Below are 22389 nucleotides of genomic sequence, written 5' to 3' on the forward strand. Positions count from 1 at the left end.
TGAATGCAGAGTTCTATGTATGTGTACTTTACCAAGTTTATTCCTTATCGTGCTCAAATTTTCTATGTCCTCATTATTTCTCTGGTTGATTTATTAATAGCTCAGAAAATTTTAAAACTCCCAGAATGATTATGGATGTCATTTATCCTATAACTAGGTCAAGTTTTGTTTTATATACTTTGAAACTATGTTGTTAGTATTTTGTGGATTTAAAATTGCTCCATTTTCTTGGTGAATTATCCTCTTGTCATGTAGTAATAATATTCTTTATCCATAATAATATATTTTTTAAAAAATTTAAACTCTACTTTGTTATTAGTATGATGACATCAACTTTTGGGGGGTTAGGACTGGCCTAGTATAGCTGGATTACTTTCAACCTTTTAGTATTCTGTTTTAGATTTGTCTTTTACAAATTACATATGCCTTTCTAAATATTTTAAATAATTTCTATTATTTGGATAATTAAAGCATGTACATTTATTGTGGACTTACCTGCATCTACTTCTGCTGACCTTTACTTTTATCACACCTTCTTTTTCTTACTTCCCACCCTTCCCATCCACCCTTTTCCTTACTTCTGTGAGAGAAATCAGATTTTCTTTATTCCACTATTGTTTGCAAAGTTATATGTTCTGCTTATATTACTTTAATGCTAATGCTTAGATATGATCTCTTAAGATATATAATAATATCTTCATTCTCAGTTTTAACTCCAGTCTCTTCTTATTCTTCTGCCATATTATTATTTTTTAGTATTTATATCTCTTTGAACCATATCCCAAACTAATCTTTATCCATTCATCTATTGAAGGGAATCTAGGTTGCTTCCACAGTTTAGCTATTGTGAATTGAGCTGCTATAAACATTGATGTGACCGCGTTACTACATGTAACCGATTTAAAATCCTTTGGGTATAGACCAAGGTATAGTATGCCGATTTAAAATCCTTTGGGTATAGACCAAGGAGCAGGATAGCTGGGTTAAATGGTGGTTCCATTCCAAGTTTTCTAAGTAATCTCCATACTGCTTTCCAGACTGGTAGCACCAATTTGCAGTCCCACCAGCAATGAATGAGTATACCTTTCTCCCACGTTTGTCAACATTTATTGTTGTCTGTATTCTTGATAATTGCCATTCTGACTGGCGTGAAATGAAATCTTAGAGTATTTTGATTTGTTTTTCTTACTAGATATGTTGAACATTTTTTCATATATTTGTTGATCAAATGTATGTCTTCTTCTGAGAAGTGTCTGTTCAGCTCCTTAGCCCATTTATTGATTGGGTTATTTGTTTTATTTTTTGGTAAGTTTTTTGAGTTCTCTATATATCCTAGAGATTAAGGCTCTATCTGATGTGAGTGTGGCAAAAATTTGCTCCCATAATGTAGGGTCTCTCTTCACTTCATTGATTGACTGCTTCTTTTGCCGAGAAGACGCTTTTATTTTGAGTCCATACCATTTATTAATTCATGATTTTATTTCTTGTGCTTTAGGAGTCTTGTTAAGGAAGTCAGGGCCTAATCCGATGTGATGAAGATTTGGGCCTACTTTTTCCTCTATTAGGAGCAGGATCTCTGGTCTAATTCCTAGGTCCTTGATCCACTTGAGTTTTCTGCATGGTGAGAGATAGCCCAAACTAATCTTTACTTAGTCTTATACTCCATGCTTTATTTATTTGAATTCTCATTTTAAATTTCATTGCTATTAAATAGCAATATTTAGTTACTGATTTCAATTATATTACCTTATTATACCTAGTAATCTGCAGTTGGAGTGAATACTGCTTTGATCATTATTTTTTCTTTCTGATCCATATTCTCTTATCAGTACTTAATACTTAATACTAATAATACTAATACTAATTAATAATAATAATTATTATTATTACTTAATACTTTTATTAATGAGCCTTCAAACAGTCATAACTGAAAAAATGTACATAGTATTTTTTATCTGGGCCAAAATAAATCTAGAATTTTATTTAAAAAAAAAAAAAATATATATATATATATATATATTTTGGTAGTACTGGGCTTGACTCCAAAGCCTTGCTCCTGCTAGACAAACACTACCACTGAGCTACATCCTTAGTCCATTTTCTTGTATTTTTGAGTCGGGGTCTCTATAAATCATTCAGGCTGGTCTTGAACTTAGAATCATCCTGCTTTATCCTCCCAAGTAGCTGGCATTATAGGTGTGTACCACTAAGCCCAGCTTATAGACAACAAAGTTTTGAAGATACTCCCTAGAATATATATTTATAAAATCAAACCTGCAAAAGGACTCTTTTATAGACATAGCTTTTTCCTTCTGTGTCTTAAAGACTCAAGTAATGTTTAGCAGCAGGCATATTTGGCAAACAATGAATGAAAAACTTCTTCCTTCCATAGATACAGGAAAAGGAATTATTTGACATGTTAGTTGATATGAACAAACTATTGACTCTAAAGAAATAATAATGATCAGCTTGACATATTTATCTTAGAATGATTTCTAACCAGTGAACCCAATATAAATTGATCTCAATTTTAAAGCAAGTCAGAAACAAATTTCAGAGCTTATACAAAACGACATTGAAAAACATCTCAAACATCTGCACACATGTACAGAAATGAGAAAATTCAGCATAAATTCAGAAATCTAGCTCATTCATCTTTTTAATTGGCAAAATATATATAATAGAGGTGACCTGGCTGAGATGACTGGGAGATGATGATGAGAACCCAATCAGGGTTCTACAACTTTTTTCTAGTTGTTGGGGCAGGGTGGGGTTAGATGAGAAGGTGTGCAATTCTGTACCTATAGATTCATGGTATTTCCAAGCAGAACTGTGTTCAGAGTATTCTTGTTAGCCAGAAAAGCTTGATAATACAGCCAGGAAGAGGAAAGAGGGCAAATGTGAGGGCCTCTCACCAACTTCCCCCAAAATAAATACAACTAAAGGCTCAGACAACCTTTTTTAATCATTAAAATGTTGGGGAGGAAAGTCCAACCCTGCAGATTAGCTTTAGTGAGAAGATAGTTCTTTTGCTCCTAAGGGAAGATAAGCCTGGACCAAAAGCTGGGTCATTGAGATGGTTCAGAAGCTGCAGGAAATATTTTACCAAGGATTGAAGGGTACCTTTCATGCACCTGGACACTGTGTGATGCAAAGGAACAAAACTGGTAAGGTCTCTGAACTTAGGACCTCAATAGGAGACATAAAGCAATAGCAGCTGTGTCAAGTCCTTCAGAAAAAGGAGCATCATGGGTCAGAGTGGTTATGTGAGGACCACTGACTTCTAATTTGTGGACTATATCAAGGCCATAAAACTGCCAAGATCCCTCACTATCTACTGATTGCCTGTGAGTTGCCAGGCAATGTATAGGCACTAATTTTTTCTTTACAACAACTCAATGGAAGCAGGTGTTATTTTTCACGTTTTACAGATGAGGGCATGAACTCAGAAAGGATGATTAAACATTACACATATTGTTGAAGGCAGAGCTGAGGATTGAAACTAGCTTTCTCAGTTCTCCTATAGCCCCTCCCATCACAGAACTGAAGGGAAAGGTCTTTCAACTTGGATTTTTGAATATTTTATGGATGTTATTCTAAGAAGAAAGGCAAAGAGTAACTTCCCTTTATCTGCCTATTCTTTGAGCTCTCAACTTGAAAATCATTTTTTGCAGGATTCCTCTCTTGCCCCACAAAACTGGATTAGGCGTCCTTCCATAAAGCTCCCCAAATAAAGACCTAATCCTTCACATGCAAACTCAATAAGCTCTGGAAATTCAGTATTTTCTTAACTTTGCAGTAAGTTCATTTAGCAGCGAGAGAGGACCTGAACTAATGTAAAACTCTTTTCAATCTTTACCTATCCCGCCCAGTATGAATATTCATATTCTGTTGTGGAAATAATAATAGAATATGTGATTAAGGAGTGTTGCTCAGACTCCATTGCAGTTATTATAGAATATATAGGATATGCATATTACCTTTCTAAATCCAAATATTTCTCACTTGCAAATCACATCTAGCTTGAAGAGTTTCAAATAGGGTTCTAGACCCCATGCAAAAATGTCACTGCTTCAAAACCATTTATTCTTTTTTGGAAGCCCAGCACTTTGTACAGTACCTTGCATATAATTAGTACACAATAAATATTTGCTAAATGAGGGACCAACGCTGAGAAATTAGCCTTAGAAAAAAGGTCAGTGGCTTGGGAGTAACCATGGCTCCCAACTTTCAGGCCTCACCCCTAACCACCAAATGCCACTTCCTTCTTTGACTCTGAAGGCCCTAAAAATAGTTGCTGTTGATTGAGGGGAAGCAATATAGCTTCTGTCTTCACTAGGAATAAAAATAGTTCAGTGGTCTTACATTAAGGACCCACACATAATTTTAGTCCAGTAATACAAAGCATAGCAGGTATTATTCATAATCAGACAATATGGGCAAGCTTCACAGGACCCCTTGAACTTGGGGAAAAAAGACCTGGCTTAGGGTTTGACACTCTACTGGACTGGACCTTTCAGGTCCAGTAGTTTTCTTATCTATAAAGTAGCAACCAGAACAGGACCTATGGCCCTCCCAAGTGGTCTCTTAACAAGATCACTCTTGGGAGGGCCAGAGCTTCTTCACTCTTGTCTACAGTCCAGAGTTCACCGTCTTTTCAGTGTGATCTGTCCAACCTATACAAACAACCTCTCGTCTAAAAGAAATAGTAAATATATATTTAAAAAAGTGGCATTTTGTGCCCAGGGCACCTAGGGGGCTCATTCTGTCTTCGATCCTAAACAATGGTCAAAGAATTCTATAAAGAGTCGCCAAAGCAGCTATTCGGTAGATCCCCTGACTAATAAAGATATGGGGATGGTAATGGGGAGGAAATCACTGGCTAGCAAGGACTGGATTCAAATAGGAAACCTCTTAATTGCAAGCTCTCAGGTCACAGGAGTGGACAGAGGCCTGAGGAAGAGAATGAGTGACAACAGAGGGCAGTTCAGGGCGTTCTCTCCGGGTGATCTCTGCTTACCTGGTAACACAGGATGGTTTGCTGCACCAGCCTCGCATACCCGTCCAGGCGGACCCCGGAATTGCTTCTGCTCCGCATCCCCGCGACGCTCAAGAGCCTTGGAGCACGACTTGCCGCGCCGCCAGGGCTGCGGCCGACTAGCGGGCCTGGTCGCAGAACACAAAGCTTCAGTCAGTTCTCGGGATAGGGCTGGGAGGGAGAAGGTTCGGAGTTTTCAAAACGATACAACCAAAGTATGATTGAAAAACAAGCCAACCAGAGTTTCTGCCGGCTGGGCGGTGCGGGGGCGGAGACGGGGGCTGGCGCTATGGCGGCTCCGCCTTGACCGCGCTCCCGACGGCCGCGTGTCACAGGCGGCCACGGAGGAGAAGCCGGGAACTGAGTACGGGGCCTGAGGAGAAGGCGCCCCTGACGAGCCTCTTTTGTCTATGGGCGGTCACGAGGAGGCCCCGGGGAGGGAGAAACTGGCCCGCCGACCACGGTTGCCAGGGGCCCACCCGGGCCTGACTCTGCCCCGCCCCCGTAGCAGAGCGGAACCAACCAAGTCTCGGGCTGAGGGGAGGGAACAGGGGATGGCCCAAGGAAGAGAACCCGGCTCTTGGTGGGGGGACCAAGTTCCCTCGCTGAGCCCCTTCCTTTCCCAGCTGGCCGACAACCCCAACAGCGGCAGGAGAAACAGGCCCTACCGAACGGCCACTCGGGTGTCCCGGGCCCACCTCCCCCCCCTCCGCCCTCGGAGCCAGGCTTGAGGGACACTGGTAAAGGGGCCGCAGCCTCCGCCCCTAGTCCCGCCCTCATCCCGCCTCCTCCGCGGAGTCTCAGCCCGAGGGGGATTGAAAAAGGGGCAGCCTGCAGTATTGGCATAGACCTGGCTTCATCTCATGGCTGCGATGTTTAGGGCCCCAAGGCGGTCGCCAAGACAACTTAAGGCAGGAGAGAGAGACTGGACCACTGTGGCTGCCTGAGCGTTTCTCCGTAGGTGGAGATCATAGCCCTGTCCCTATTCTTTCCGGGACGGAATCCAAGTAGTGGAACCCAGCCTAGAAGAGAAAGGGGGAGGCCGGAACCTACCCCCAACTACAACCCTGGAGCTCCTGCCGTAGCCACTTGGACGCTGTTCCCTGGGGTAGGGTTGCAGTTCATCTCTTCCAGGACCAATAACTTGAAACTTGTCCTTGGTAGTTTCTTGTGGCTGATAATTGCCTAAAGTACACAGTCTTCGGCCCAGTATTCATTATCCACACAAATCTGGCCCACATATGAATTCCACTGGATAGCTAGACTGAAATAATCAATCATTGCTTCCGCAAACTCTTTGCTAGAGCATTTAGTGTATTGATCCATTTGGCCCTTCCTCCTCCTTCACCATCTGAAGCCTGTCTTTGCTTTAATGGCTAGCTCAGCTCCTTCTGCCTTTTAGCCCTCCCCATTCTCTTAATTCTTTTGGCGATTTCTTAAGAGCTGAGGACTTGGGAGTCACTTCGGATTCCAGCTGTTTTAGCTGTGTGACCCTCCAATGTTCTTATCTGTAAAATGGGGATATTGCCACTTACCTCACAGCGTGATTGAAAATCCAGACCATTTAGCACAAGCCTGGCTCAGAAAAGCCCATCATTTAAAAAAATAATAATAATTTGGCAATAATGTATTGCCTTTGTATGTTTTCAAGTGTGGAAGAGGCATGCTTTCCTACCTGGGTTATAAAGTATTCATTAAAATAGTCTGATATCAAGTCTGATGTGGTGGTGCAGGCCTGTTATTTTAGAGGCTCAGGAGGCTGAGGCAGGAGGATTGTGAGTAAACAGCCTCAACAACTTAGTGAAGCTCTAAGCAACTTAGCAAGACCCTATCTCAAAAGAAAAAAAATAATAATAATAAAGGGCTTGGGGGTGTGGCTCAGTGGTAAAGCACCCCTTGGTTCAATTCGGGGTACCAAAAAAAAAAAAAAAAACAGTCTGATATCTCCTACCATGTCTGGTAAAGTGTTGGGCATGTGGTTGATGTGGTTGGAGCTCAATTAGTGTTGACAATGAATGATTGAAAATCAGTCCTACATCAGCAGAGACCCCTATGTTTAGTTATCCTAATTCACATCAGATATTCCAGAACAAATCTGTAGCTTTATTCTGCCACTTAACTAAAGCACTCAAGAGCCACTCATACTTTTTAAAAACTATCGGCTCTTAAGTTATGCAGCAATGTATGTAGATACGCAGAATGCTATGGTCCAGAGAGTAATGCTAGACATTAAATTAAAATTAAATCCCTTTTGCAATCTTAATATGTACTCTTTTAATATTTTATTTGCCGCAGTCTGGCTGGGCACAATTCAGGAGCCACTTGTCAAAAGAAACTAACTTTATTTTTAGAACTACAAACACCAAACAAAACAGCTCCTCAGGAAAAAACCCTCAGAGCCCAACTGCCACCACCGGGTTCCCCAAGCCTCTCACCCCCACACACCTCACCACCTCCCACAATCCTCCTGCTCTTGAGGCTGATTGGCTGGGTCACGTGGGCGGAGCCAAAGAAGTCCCCCAATGAGCAGCTCCGTGGAGGAGCCAATCAGCTAGATGTTGCTGGGGCGCTGTGAGCCAATCATCAGCTGGCAGTCTGAAGGGCAGGGAAACAGCCCAATGAACATCACCGCAGAGGAGCCAATCAGCTAGATGTTGCTGGGGCTGCTGTGAGCCAATCATCAGCCGGCAGCTGGAAGTTTGCTGGCAGCTGGAAGATTGCTGGGGCCCCTTTGGCTGTGGCTCTCAACATTTATTAGTTGTTGATGGGCCTTTATTTATATGTGGTGCTAAGAATCAAACCCAGTGCCTCACACATGCTAGGCAAATACTCTACCACTAAGCCACAACCCCAGCCCCTTAATATGTACTCTTACTAGATTTTCATGCATTCTTCTGTAACAAAAGCTGGGATTATTTCTTCTTTTTATTATGACTTTTGTTCACATTGGATGCTTCTTAGGAATCCATTTAAAAGATCAGGGTCCAAGATAGAAACTAATGTTTCTCTTGGAGGGTTCAGATCTTTAACTCTAAATAAAAGCACTCATTCCATCTTTGACTCAGAGAGGTTCAATTCTGAATCAATTTGCTAAAAATAACTAATTTTTCAAATTTAGTTATTTCTACAATAATTTAGTTGACTGGGGATCATTTTGTTTCTCATTACAGTACTTTTAAAAAGAATGTTGAATTTGTCTGTATTACAACTTCCTGTAGCTAGTTTGAGACCAAGAGGCAAGGAGAGGAAGTCCCAGGGAGTATAAGATTTCTTCAAGTGAGGTATATATTTATTAAATATACTTAAAATAATATATTCTGGGGCTAGGAATATAGCTCAGTAGTAAAGCACTTGCAAGGCTCTGGGTTCGATCCCCAGAATATATATGCTGGATAATCTGGAAGAATAAATATTCTGTTTATATCTGCAAACTTTGAGGGGGGGTGGAGGGGTGGTAAACAGGGATTGAATGCAAGTGCTTAATCACTGAATTACATCCCAGCCCTTTCTTTTCTTATTTTCAATTTTTTTCAGTTGTTGATGGACCTTTGTTCTATTTATTTATTTATATACAGTGCTGAGAATCGAACCCAGTGCCTCACACATGCTAGACAAACATTATACCACTGAGTTACAACTCCAGCCCCTTATTTTTCTATTTTGAGACAGTCTCACTAAGTTGCTTAGGGCGAAAGTGCTCTGACTTCTTGATGCTGTATCTCAAGAATGAGGTGAAAAATAATACCATGATAAGAATTCTTCACATTTAAGATTATGTTCTTATGTCCACTCAGTTTTTCCTTTTTCCTGTCCTTCCAACTCCAACTGCAGCAGTGAGATGAGACAGAAACAAATTAATTGCCCTTTAATACTGTTATGGAGACAAAAAGACCAAACAAGCCCACTTAGTGAATTGGTCATTCAGTAAATTAGATCTTCATTGACATAATCTTTAACAAACTGACGCCTCCTAGTGCTGAGGGCCATTACCAAGTAGGAAATTTCCTTGCCAGCGTACCCCATGTTAATTTCGCTGTTGACATTGCATGTTAAGTGACCCTGCCCAAGGACGAGGGTGGATCCAGGATTAGGGTGTATCCTGCAGTTTGAGGAAGTATCCCAGTCCTTGGGTTTAGGGCGTTCCCGGTTTAAGACAAATTTAAGGCGTTCCCAGTTTAAGACCTTGGATTTTAGGGAAGTTCGATGTTGAGGATTATTGCTGCTGGAATTAGGGCGTTCCTGCTGCCTAAGCTCCTGTTGAACTCTCGTGAGATTCAGAGAGCATTTTGGGAAATAAGCCTCGTGGAGTAGGTGAATTGGGTGGCAGCAGAACTGGGATTGCCCCAGAACGTGTGTGGAGGCCGGTGTGAGTTCGGGAATAAAGAATTGCTGTTTGAATCTACAAAGCTGTGTGGTGGCTCGTGATTCTGTGCCCAGCCAAGACTGCGGCATTTGGTGGTCCGTATGCGGGATGTCTGAAGCTTGGGGGTAAGTGAATTTGCTCGCTCCTGAAGGAGAGCAAAAAAAAAAAAAAAAAATGGGTGACTATTTCAAAAAACAATGTGTTCTTGTTTTGATTTATTTTGTTTTTATTTCAAGTTGCCTGTTCTTAGAACTTTCTCAGGCAAACTGGGGAAAATGGTTGACTCAAGGTTTGAGGTTGTTCGCCCCCAAGGAAGAAAAATTGTTAGAGGAAGGAGGCACCCCAGTAAGACCAAGAAAAATTAGGGCATATGTTGATACAATACAAAAATGTAGCCCATGGCTTTTTAAAAGACGAGTTATTAAGTCTATCAATGGGACCATCATGGTATCCTGTAGAAGGATTTTTCTTCAACAAGAAAGAGATGCCTAGTTCTGTTTACTATACTTGTCTAAGATCTTGGTTTTTACAGACATATGATTAATTTACAAAGCTAACGTGTTAAAATATCAACCACTAAATATGAAATCAAGTGCTCTTATTAAGTTCCATAAGGTAATATACTTAAACATTATGTGTGTTTTCGTAAATTGGTAAATAGAAAAAAGTTTAATATTGCTTTGGTCTGTGTCTTTGCTGAAACAAGGTTACTAAGTCTTTAGATTCTATCAGGTGTAATTTATATACAAAAAGTATAAGAAGTTTCAGTTGAGTTTCAATTACAATATTATAGTACCTTAAAAAACATGAAATTATTTCATCTTATTAAAGTGGAGTAATTTGTCTAAATCAGAAATTTTATAAGGGTTGTTTCAGAATGTGAATTTATAAAAAGGGTTAATGGTTAAAAAAGAGATATAAAAAGATTCAAGATGTGGAAATATATTTTAATATAAAAGGTTAAAGGATAAAGAAATGTTTCTAGATGAGATAATCTCTGTGTGGTAAAGTAAAAAGTTGTAAAATGCCATTTAAAAAGGTTTTGAGGAAACTAGACTTAATTTAAAAGCTTGAGAAAGAAAGAAAGAAGAAAAAAGGTATTTGTACATGGCAGATTGAGACAAAGCTTCTTAATGGAGGAAAAAAAAAAGGCCTTTGGTTGAAGGGCAGCCATGTAAACTAACATTAAGCTATTTAAACAGAATCTAAGCCTCGTTGAAAAGAGTGAAGCTGTAGGTGGTGAAAAAGTACATTTAAAAGTACAGTATAGATGATAACTGGAAGGATTTAAAAGGTTAAATTGAAGGTGGTTGAGATACCTTCATGGCGGAAAAAAGATTGCTTTACTCATCAAACTATTACTTATTAAACCAAAAAGAGGGAGATGAGATAATCTTTGTGTGGTAAAGTAAAAAGTTGTAAAACGTCTAAATAAGTTGCAAAAGGCTTTAAAAGGTTAAGTTGAAGGTGGTTAAGATGCCTTCATGATGGATGGAAAAAAAAAACCCATGAAAATGGGAAGATAATAAGATAAAAGATATTTAGATAAAGAAGATTAAAAATTTGAAGTGAAAAACTTTAAAGACAGAACTATAGAAAGTTAAAAAGAAAAAAGATAAAGAAGATGTAGAAAGATAAAAAAGATGTAGAAAGGCAAGAATTTTAAACCCACAAAATAGGAAACAAAAGAAAACTAGGAGAGAAAAAAGCAACTAAGGGTAAATATAAAAACCTTAGAAGAAAACTAGAAGATAGAAATACGATAGAAAATGGTTGAAAATGTCAAATAAAGGTATTTCAGATAGAAAATGCAAGAGGCTAAGACAACTATGGTTTAAAACCACATCAAAAAATTAAAAGGACTAAAGTAATTCTAAAAACTAAGGCAGAATGCTTTTGATAGACTTAAATTTAAAAGGATCTTAAAGGGGTATATATCCCCCAAAGATAAACTTAAAATAACCCTTTTTACTCTAAACTTTTAAAATTTGGATTCATCAGGACTTAGTGCTGCGGAAAGACATATGTATCCGAAAAATGTACATAAGTCTAAGGTACTTTGGAAAGATGTTCTAACAGGACAATGGAAAGGTCCTGATCCAGTTATTGTCTGGAATCGGGGTTCCGTCTGTGTTTTTCCGCAGGAAGAACAGCAGCCGATTTGGATTCCAGAGAGATTAACTAAAGCAATTTCTACAGAAAAAGAAGATGATTTGACTCAAATCCATAACAGCTGATATCCAGAGCTCCAGTTTGGCTATTCTTACATCTGCGACAGTGATTAACCATGGTGCTTTTTTCAATATCTATTTTATTATTGCATTTTTCCCACATCGTAAAGTTCTATTTTATTTTTGAGCTCATACAAACCTAGGTTAATGTTTTTCTGATCAGTTTTATTTTTTGACTGTGTTTTATTTTTTGACTGTGGAGTTTTTAAACATTGCAATGGAGATTTCACCTAGGTAAAACTACAAGGCCTTTATTGTCTTATGTGTTGTATGTTATGTGTGCACATTTCTGTTTTGTGTTGTATGTCTGTATGTGTGTATGTCCATATTTCATATATGAGGAGCGCTCATGAAAAAATGGATCCGAATTTTTTTTTTTATTCACGTGATTTAAATGCTTTAATTTTAATTAGGTAAACAGCTGTTAAGGATTGTTTTTAAAGGTGGTTAACAGATCTGTTTGCTTACTAATTTAAATTAGGTAAACAGCTGTTAAGGATTGTTTTTTAGGAGGTTAACAGATCTGTTTGTTTACTTTCACCTTTCCTTTTCATTATATTTAATAATTCTGTTCAGGATAATGTCTCTTTAGCATCATTGCCAGAATTCCCATCTCCATCCAAGTGCCGGTGAAGACTAAGATAAAACCAAACTACAGCTTCTATGATAGCCATCACAGTAACTGTATAAACTGATGCATCAATGAATATAACTCAACAAGTTATGCTCAATCAAGGACTCGATTTACTTTGGGAGGAAATGGACATATTGATAGACTCCTCCGATTTGGTGACCTTGTTAGATGTAAGTGGAGCAGTTTTACCATTTGTGAGGAGAATAATCATGATGGTGCTCATTACAGTCAACAGAGTTCCTGTGTGGGATTAATGACTAGAGTGTGTTTGGGGAAACATTTTCTCCAATGTTCTGAGGAAATACTTCTTCAAAGACTGGCAACTGCTCTGACACTCTCTGCCTCCTAATATGGGCAACACCTCTGTTTTCTTACAATAGATTGTGGGACCAATTTTAAACCCCAAACAGGACGCTGCTTGGGAACATTTTCTATCTTGCCTTGTTATCTCTCTGAATTAAGAGAGAGAGAGGGAGAGAGAGAGAAGAAAATTTGGCTTAAGAACCACAGCTAGATGTAAAACATAATACGAAAAATAGGGGGGGGGGGGCTAAAGGACATGGACATTGCACCTCCTTTATAATCTCCTTTTGGGAGATTGACTAGTGAAGTCTCATCCTGCTCCTGATTAGTTTAGTGCTTGGCCTCTGTGGGGGCTGAGGATCTTGGAAGCAGATGAGGCCAGCTTCCCCACTTTGTGGCTTCAGCATGATAACCTATAACCCTTCCTGAAATCCTATTGTTTGATGCTGAGGAAATAGACACTTGGATGGGAATCTGAACTGGGTCTCATAAATTGCCTAGAGGTCAATGGCAACAAATATTAAAGAGAAACTCTTGTAGTAGTATGTTTTCTGTTTTGTGATGCTAGAGATTGGATCTATGGCCTCACACATGCTAGGCAAGTGCTCTCCCACTGAGCCACATCTCCAGCCCTGAAGAGAAACTCTTGAAAGAGTAACAGAAAAAGAGAAAAGAAGACTACAGAAACTAATCTCATGTGACAGGACAACTCTTGCTCTAATTTCTCATCCCCAGGGTGCTTGCTGTTTCCCAAAAGATATGACTATTGTGTTGGTCTTCACCAGGCATGTCTTACTACTCCCATTCCTTGTTGCCAGGGAAAGAAACTGCAAAAGGTTTTTCTTTGTAAAAGTTACCAAATTTAAAGGACTTAACTAAATTTATTTAGTTCATTTTAACATTGTTTGTTGATTTTAACACATAAATACAAGACAATTAAATAAATCAGAGAAGAAATACTGCAAAGACAAATCAGCACTCAGAAATGTCTTATTACCATGGTTAATCTGGGATACAACATTCACTTGAAATATATGCAAGGGAGCCTTAGTGAAAGATCTAACTAAAGGGTTTTGAAATGTTCCTAGTAAGGACATACTTGAGTTATTGCTCAAGCAGGTATAGGTGGAAAGTAGGAAAGACTATAGCAATCAGGGTTTGATACAAATAGAAACAACAGTATCACGGGATAGTTCACTGTTTTCAGTAGCTGCTCCCCCTTGTCACTATACACTCTTTAAGACTTGACACATTTTAAAAAATAATTAGAAATCTGGCTGGGCCAGAGTGTACCAGTGGTAACAGTCAACAATGTACCATGCAGTTGCCTTTTAAAGAACAGCAATATGATTTGTTTTCCTTATATATCTCTCTTTTCAAAAGTAATCCTACTCTGTTCCCCTCTTCTGGAAGGCTCTGGGGACTTGAGATGTGGCAGTGTATGTATCTCCTCCACATTCACAATCTTCCCCATATATGGTCTAGATTAGAGTTTCTTCCCTTTCTGTGACCAAGATATTAAGCTTAACATCTTGGTGCAGATTCCATAATCTGATTAATAGGGATGTGGCCTGGGGATGGGTACTGGCATTGGATGTCATGTATGGTTGTACAGGTCATACCTTATATAAAGATGCCCCCAAGAAGATGACTAGGACTAAAACGTGACCCCACTCTGCTTGCCAAACCAGGCTGTATCTTCCCAGGGGGGTACCTTTTTCTAACTCACTCAAAGGCACTGTATGAGCTAATTGTGGAACTGTCTGATTAGAGTCTGGCTGCATCATTATTATTTCTTGATTTCAATGAAGTTTCTGTATTTCACATCCATATAATCTCCAAAAGGAGCTTTAGAATTCACTGAATCAGTAAGGATTTTCTGAGTTATCACATTAGACAAAACAATAAAACCATGATTCTACAAAAGAATAAATCTACATAGTAGAAAATAAATACAAAAAAGGTAGAAGTAAGATTTCTGACACGTGGGTCCCTAGAATTTAGCTTATATACAACAAAGGCATGCGCAACTAAACTCACCAAAAGTCTGAAGTCAACAGTTGCTTTCTAGGATGTTATCAAAGATAACTTAGCCTCTTTAAAATGTAGCTGGAAATTAACTACGTTTTTGTTTATACAAGTCTTATTCTCACTGTGTTGTTTAAAACCAACCTTCTTTTAAAATGAAGGTTCAGAAACCAAATTGCTAATGTCTAAAGGCCACAATAACGTCTTGGTTTCCCCTTCCAATAGTAACCATCGCCTTTCATTAGCTTATGTTCCTCCAGAGGTTGCTGAGTATAAAATAAGTTGATTTTCATACATCTCACATTGTGTAAAAGGTAAAATTGGACATTTCACACCATCAAGCATCATGCTTTGATTTTAGAAAAAAGGAATCACATTTGTTCAATAAAGTGTAAGCTTCCCCTCTTTGAAGTCCTTCTGAGAGCCATACGGCTTTTACCATTGCAGGAATCTTCTTTGTCATTAAACATGTGCTGTTTTCCAGTGAGATCATGAAGGCACACATCTCCATTCTGAACACTGAAAGAAACCCCATTCCTCTCTGTAGAAGCATTACCTGTATAAAGAAAAACAAAGTGGGTATGATGAAGTACCCACAGAAAGCATTAAAAAACAAATGTAAACACTTTAAATATGCACACATGAAACAGCTTTTAAAAATATTTGATATATATTTATTTTATTTTTCATTCTATCCCTTTCCTAAGGGCAAAGTAAGCACAACAAATTGGAGATTGATTCAGAAATGAGTTTCCTATGACAGCTTTCTTTTTAATGAAATGGCCAAAATATGAAACAAAGCAAGGTATTTATTTATTTGTTTATTTATTTATTTTGGTACTGGGGATTGAACCCAGGGTTGCTTTATCACTGAGCTACATCTCCAGCCCTTTTTTAAATTTTGAGATAGGGCCTTGCTAAGTTGCTGAAGCTGGCCTTGAACTTGCAATTCTCCTGCCTTAGCCTCCAAAGTCTCTGGGATCACAGGTGTGTGCCATAGGACCCAGCCAATATATTTTATTTTAGGCCCCTTTTCTAACTCTGATCAAAAACATACTGACTTCCAGAACATATAAGATAGCCTAAGGCAATATTTTGATCTCCCCCAAAAGTTAAGACTAACAGAGATCCCCATATATACCCTTAAAGGTTCCTGCTTCTCTAAGATTCCTATAAAATGAAACTTTGTACTAGCAGAGAAAGTTAGAGCAACCAACCATAACAGTCATGGCAAGAAGAAATCTCTGACCATCTTCTAAGCCAGCCTCTCTGACTAAATTGAGATAGAACTCATTCCCAATAGAAAACCATAGATTCCAATCTAAGATGCCAGGCAGGGAGCAGCTGAGCATTCAGTGACACCTATGCGTTGGACCCAGGTCTCTGGGACCCCAAGTAGGCCCCAGATTGTAGGGCTACATAGCTTCCAAGAACTTCTAGCTACTTGGCACCATCCTTCTGAATGCTATACCATTGGGAGACTGTATAGGAAGTGAAATAATAAGCCCATTTGTTAGTTGGTGATGTAATCATAACAACAGTAATTATATCAGCACTGAGCACTTGATAAATATTATCTCATAACTCTATGGAATAGATACTCTATGGGATATTATTATGCTCATTTCAAAGATGATGGAATTAGGTTTGTAGAAATTAAGTGCTCTGCCCAAAGTTCCATGGCTCAGAAGAGATGAAATCAACATGCGAGGATGTTGCTTCCACACTGTGAGCTTGTGACTCTGTGATATGATTTATCTAAGGCAGCTTAAAACTGAAATATGTCACATTCATGCAGACAAGGTGGTGGATCTGGTTAATGCAGCCCCATCTGTGCCACAGCTCAAACAGGGCATGTGACTGTCTGAGGCAGCTGTTCTGATTTAGGCATTTTGGTCTGAGGACATTTTGGTGCAGGAACAATTTGTCCCAGTATAATAAACAAACGATTCAGCTGCTAGTGTCTCTTTTAAAATTGCCAATTCCATTCCTCATCCATTCCTGAACCTAATGTGAGGACTGACAAATCAGGAATATTCATCTGACAGACTTATTAGGTAGTCTGAAACAGCCATTCTGGTGGCCTTAAAATGTACCCCTTCCTCACTGTCAGGCATCAAAAATAGCTGTGTCAAGCAGCTGTGTCAAATGTGCTACTTCTGTCAAATTTGATTCCCCAAAGAATGACAATATATTGATAGGGCTAGGCAGATGAAGCTTCATCTCCGAGCTCTCTGTAGAATATGGAAAACTCTGGTTATGGATGAAGAACGCCAAACACATGCAATTTTAAGACTTCTGGATGACCCAGCCATTCTTCGATTTCTCGCTTGCTTTTCAACTTGCTCTCTCACAATAAGTTATTAACCAACCTTGATTCCCACTGCCTCTACTCCGTTTGCCTACATTGAATCATTCCTGATATAGCTATTTGGCATAGAGCCCAGACCTTTTCTTCTGGTATTGACAGAAGATCCAAGGCCACATGGCAGCAGTTTCTCATCTTTTATAGAAGGAGTTCTCAACCAAGGGCAAGTTTATCCCCCAGGGGATATTTGGCAGTATCTGGGGATGTTTTTGGTTGCCACAACTGAGAGTAGGGCACTACTGGCTCTACTAGGTAGAAGCCAGGGATGCTTCTTTCAATATTCTGCAATTCCACAAAGCAGAATTACCCAGCCCCAAATATCCCCTGTACCTGAGGTTGAGAAACTGATTTCAAGGCATCCTATTGTATTTTTAAAGTCTGAACAAACCACCAGGGCTCCCCAACCCTCAGAAGACTGGAAAACCATTTGGTAAATGTATGAACTTTCTCACAAATTTATTTGAATTAGTCATGAAAAGAACTAACACCCTTAAACAGTGAATGAAGATAAATTCTCCATGGAAGGAGAAAGTATATTGGTAGAACTTAGGTTTTTATAAAATGCAAAAGATAATATTAAGAAGCAGAAGAAGGCAAGCTTTTAAGAGTAATGAACAGCCCAGTCTCATGAAAGAAAGAAAATGTAATGCAGTTTTAGCTAGAAATGTCAGACTTAATGAGTGCAGGAGGCACAGTAGCAATAATCTGTTCATATATTGATGACATATATGGTCACCAATACTGGTCACAATTCATCTTCTAGTATCTGATATATTTGTGGGGATTTGGGTGCTGTCACAAGGCAGCCACACTGTGGGAAAGAATTAACAAACATGAAAAGTGAAAAACAGGAAGGTTTAAAAGTGTTGAAGATGTATACGATTATAGATGTAATAAAAATGAATATAGTCTCAAGGACTATTTTAGGTACTGCTCTCATAGAGCCCAGTACTGAAGTCTTTGGGCAATATTTGGATAAATAAACTTCTCTTTTATGGAAGGGAACCCCATTTTGATCCACTAGTCATATATGTAATTATTCAGTTTGCTTTGCAAAAATACCACTAAAGGATAAAACTACTTAAAAAAATAAATACTAGCTTGAGAAATACTATATTGAGACATACATACCATTCCCGCTTGCGTGTACTGAGCAATCGTTATTCACTAGCAGTGTGGTGGAGTTAGTGGAGTTACTGCTTGACTGTAAGGAATTTGAAGAGCTGGATACTCCTTGGTTTACAGTCTGCTTCTTTAAACCATTAGTAGCAGTTTTACTCCAGTCTACAGCAGAATAAGCATTACAGAAAAACAGGGCCTATGTTGAAGCTCAAATGCAAGAGACAGATCACAGTGTAACAAGTTCTAGCAACAGATTTCTCACTTTGAGATCTTACAGAGAAGTCACACATTTCAAAGCTGGTGTGATAAAAGATGTTTTCATTTAGACTATTTACATTTGTCCTTTAAATGACTGTTTGGTTAAAAGTAAACTATATTCTCCTGGAACTAAAAGCCAAGCTCATTTGATTGTGTCTATAAATAACTACTGAATTAGGTACTAATTCAAAGCCTCACACTGTCTTCACAATAACAGAAATCAACTGTGTTGTGATGTCTAATTCTTCTTGAATTCATAGAAATGACTGGCCTATGTGTATTGCCATTGCCTGAGAACAGACTCTAGTGCTCCTCCCCACCCACCCACCCCTGCCCCCAACCCAGGTACTGCAAAGGTGATATTCACACAAAAGGAATCTTGCTTTTTTAAACAGTACTTAATTTTTCTCATTTTTAAGAAAATGTACTACCCAACAGAGCATATGCAAAAATAACTTCCAAATAACCAAATGTGTGACAAAGCTTATATATAGTTTGGCCTGCTAACAAATAAAGTGACTGACAACCAGGACCTGTGGAGAAAGAGTTGAGTCAACCCTTAAAAAGTTATGAAGGAAAATATTAAAAATTACTTTGGGAAATGAAAAACATGAACTCAATAGGAAATAAATTCTAAAAATGTCACTGTTGCTTCCTTCACTCAAGAAGCAGCCAGTCCACTAATTCTATTGCTTGTAAAATTCCCAAACACCACTATTCACTAGGTTTTCCCCCTAATGTTCACAATCCATAGGCTTCTTTGCATGGGTTCTGTTTTTTGATTTTCGGATCCAAGGGCCCCTTAGCAATGATTGCTTTGGCGTTTAATTTATACATCCTTTCCTTGAGATTTAAGAGGAAGAGAAAAAGTAAGGTTAATTTTTACCAGAATTTTCAGCCAGCCGGAACTTTCCACAACAAAGATAGCGCCTCCATTGCTTCCTGACATTCTCTTTTGCTACACAGTAAAAGATGAATATGAAAAATCCTAAAGGGGGAAAACAGAAAAACAAACCATAACATAATAAATTTCAAATAAGACCTGAATATCGTGAGCTTACTTTGCACAAAAAAATAAAATCTTTGGCAGCTATAGGCAAAGTGAAATTTTGCACATTTACTAAAAAAGTCCTAAGTTCAAGGCTTGCTATGGAAAGGCACCCAGAGAATGCCCCTCATTTTTAAAAATTTTTGTAAGATAAAGAATACTTATTGGCTGGGCATGGTGGTGCAAGCTTGTAATCTCAGCGATTGGGAGACTAAGGCAGGAGGATTGCAAGTTCAAAACCAGCCTCAGCAACTTAGCAAGGCCCTAAGCAATTTATCAAGACTGTGTCTCAAGCATAAAAAAATAAAAATAAAAATGCTGGGGATGTAGCTCAGTGGTTGAGCGCCCCTGGGTTAAATCCCCAGTAACAACAACAACAACAACAACAACAAAACCCCAAAATATATAAAAACAATGATAACTTCACATTTCCAAAATTAAGTTCACTGTCTCTCCTCTCACATTCTGTCATTGGCCTTCCCTGTCTTGGTAGTACAAGCCATCCACCTTGGTGGGTCCTTGGCTCCTACCTCTCCCTCCCTCTGGATTCATAATCCATCTCCAAGTTTTGTCAAATGTCATCTCCTTCACAGTCTTACATTCTTCTCTCAGGCCCACTGTCAGGTCTTTGCTTGGCCTTTTCCCAATGTGCCTCCCTGGGTGGTACACCCAGTACACTCATTAACTATCTTCCTGCTGCCCACCAACCTGCTTAAGGACATTCTCCCCGGATGTCTCAGCAAGAAGAGCAAACTGAAGATTTGAAGGGGCCCTCAGACTCCACCTCCTGACCTCCTCCATCCCCAGTTATGCAGGCCAAGGCTCCTCACACCTCTCTCTCTGCCACTCCCCAAGGCTTTGGCCAATAATATTTGCTGAATGTTTGGATGAATTATGAGGTGCGCTCTCTCTCCACAACCCTTTTGACATACACAATCTTTTTGAAATACACAATCTTTTGAAATACCAGATTTGCTTCTAATAGGGTACACATGCCCACCTTCAAGACTGCTGTCTGAATATTGTATCCCTTTCCTCAAAGTGTCACCCTGGGAGGCCACCCTTGGTTGCATTAGGGGGAAAACAACATGTGTCAGAGAGGTCAAAATGGAGATGCACACAGCCCAAATCAGAACCTATGCATAGCTCTCTTTAATCAACTCAAAAGCACTATGAATTAGGCATTAGTTCTCTTTTATAGAAGAAGCAGAAAATGTTTTCTATTCATTCAAACTCAAATAAGAAGATTTTCTGGAGAAATACAGAAAAAGAGGTAGGTTCATTTTCCACATTAAACATGAGGGTGGATACCTAGTTTTTTGTGTTAATGATTAATGTGATTTGGGCATATAAACTGTTTGTCTTAAAGTATATACTATTTAAGTATGCCATTGTTAGCAAATAAAACTTTTCTCAAAACCCTTAGAAATAATTTGCTCTTCTTTACTGTTGTTTTTGTTTTGGTATTTAATACCATGTAGTGTGATACCTGGATATACCAATTTGGAGACTGGTATATTACAGATGAAATTAACAACCATATGTAACCAATAAGCATATTTGGGGCTTAGAGGTGAGGCAAAGAACCTCACTCCCCCGCTGGTACAAAGACCTCTCCACAGGTGTGGCTGTATACTGGACTGGTAGTCAGTGATGGGTAAGATCCAATTGCAATGCTACCAACCTAAGACAGGAGGCTGACGCCTTGAGGTCAGCTCATCCTATAACGGGTAAGGACCATATGTAGTATTGGACAACCTAAGGCAGGCACGGTCCCTAAGCCACATGCTTGTTGTTTAAACAGAGAGGGGGAGATGTTGAGAGCCACAGCCGAAGGGGCCCCAGCAAACTTCCAGCTGCCAGCAAACTTCCAGCTGCCGGCTGATGATTGGCTCACAGCGGCCCCAGCAACATCTAGCTGATTGGCTCCTCTGTGGTGATGCTCATTGGAGATGCTCATTGAGCTGTTTCCCCGCCCTTTCAGATTGCCAGCTGATGATTGGCTCACAGCGGCCCCAGCAACATCTAGATGATTGGCTCCTCTGTGGTGATGCTCATTGGGCTGTTTCCCTGCCCTTTCAGACCACAGAGCTGCTCATTGGGGGACTTTTTTGGCTCCACCCACACGACCCAGCCAATTGGCCTCAAGAGCAGGAGGATTGTGGGAGGTGGAGAGGCTGGTGGTTGAGGGAGAGGCTTGTGGGAAGCCGGTGGTGGCAGTTGGGCTCTGAGGGTTTTTCCTGAGGAGCTGTTTTGTTTGGTGTTTGTAGTTCTAAAAATAAAGTTCGTTTCTTTTGACAAGTGGCTCCTGAATTGTGCCCAGCCAGACTGCTGCAGGGCTTCCTCCAAATAAAATAAGAACTAATGACCAAATCAGATATCTGAATTCATATCAGGGTGGGATTTCTTTTTTCTAATTCTTTTTTCAGTCCTAGGGGTTGAACCCAGGGCCTTGAGAAATGCTAGCCAAGCATTCTACCATTGAGCTACATCCCCAACCTATTTTATTTTATTTTTTAAATTTTTGAGACAGGGTCTCACTAAATTGCCATGTTAGCCTTGAACTTGTGATTCTCCTTCTTCAGCCTCCCCAGTTGGGATTACAGGTGTGTACCACCACTCTGGTTCTGGGTGGGATTTCTTTGAAAACCAGCAAAATGATTTATTGCCTGATGGAACTACGGGAGGGTGCTAGGGGAGCTAAAAGCAACAGGAAAACAAGCAGATGAGAGACTGCAATGAGAATCTCAAGCAAGGATTTGGAATAAAAGGAAGCCAAGGGACAGTGAATTATTGTTATTGTAATGTAAACCTATTAGCCTGCTGGGCTTTTAATGCCAAAGCACTTCCATTAAAAATTAACAGCTGACAAGTGTTTTATAACACTACTTGCTTTCATAAAGAATACAACTATGGGGGTGGGATTGTGGCTCAGCTGTAGAGCAGCTGCCTAGCACATGTGAGGCACTGGGTTCAATCCCCAGCACCACATAAAA

The 22389-nt window shown here is 39.5% G+C and overlaps 2 protein-coding genes across 9 annotated transcripts in view; both read right to left on the reverse strand.

Annotated features, from left to right (window-relative positions):
- Window positions 1–5541, reverse strand: part of PHKA2 (phosphorylase kinase regulatory subunit alpha 2) — a 74093-nt gene extending 68552 nt beyond the window's left edge. For 2 of the 3 annotated variants that reach the window (XM_081276459.1, XM_081276457.1), the window contains exon 1: window positions 5021–5540. In XM_081276459.1, coding sequence (XP_081132585.1) covers window positions 5021–5098 — 78 coding nt within the window. In that variant the 5' untranslated portion in view covers window positions 5099–5540. Of the gene's footprint in view, window positions 1–5020 lie in introns of all 3 variants that reach the window. The other variant, XM_081276458.1, reaches the window with a different exon arrangement.
- A 7891-nt stretch (window positions 5542–13432) lies between these two features.
- The window catches only part of ADGRG2 (adhesion G protein-coupled receptor G2), a 113395-nt gene continuing 104438 nt past the window's right edge, over window positions 13433–22389 (reverse strand). For all 6 annotated transcript variants that reach the window (XM_081277090.1, XM_081277088.1, XM_081277089.1 and 3 more), the window contains 3 exons: window positions 19232–19333; window positions 18097–18249; window positions 13433–15153 (listed from right to left, as the gene is read on the reverse strand). In XM_081277090.1, the coding sequence (XP_081133216.1) occupies window positions 14969–15153; window positions 18097–18249; window positions 19232–19333 (440 nt within the window). In that variant the 3' untranslated portion in view covers window positions 13433–14968. The remainder of the gene's footprint in view (window positions 15154–18096; window positions 18250–19231; window positions 19334–22389) is intronic.

This window comes from Spermophilus citellus, assembly GCF_964194105.1.
Source record: "Spermophilus citellus genome assembly, chromosome: X".
Classification (NCBI taxonomy): domain Eukaryota; kingdom Metazoa; phylum Chordata; class Mammalia; order Rodentia; family Sciuridae; genus Spermophilus; species Spermophilus citellus.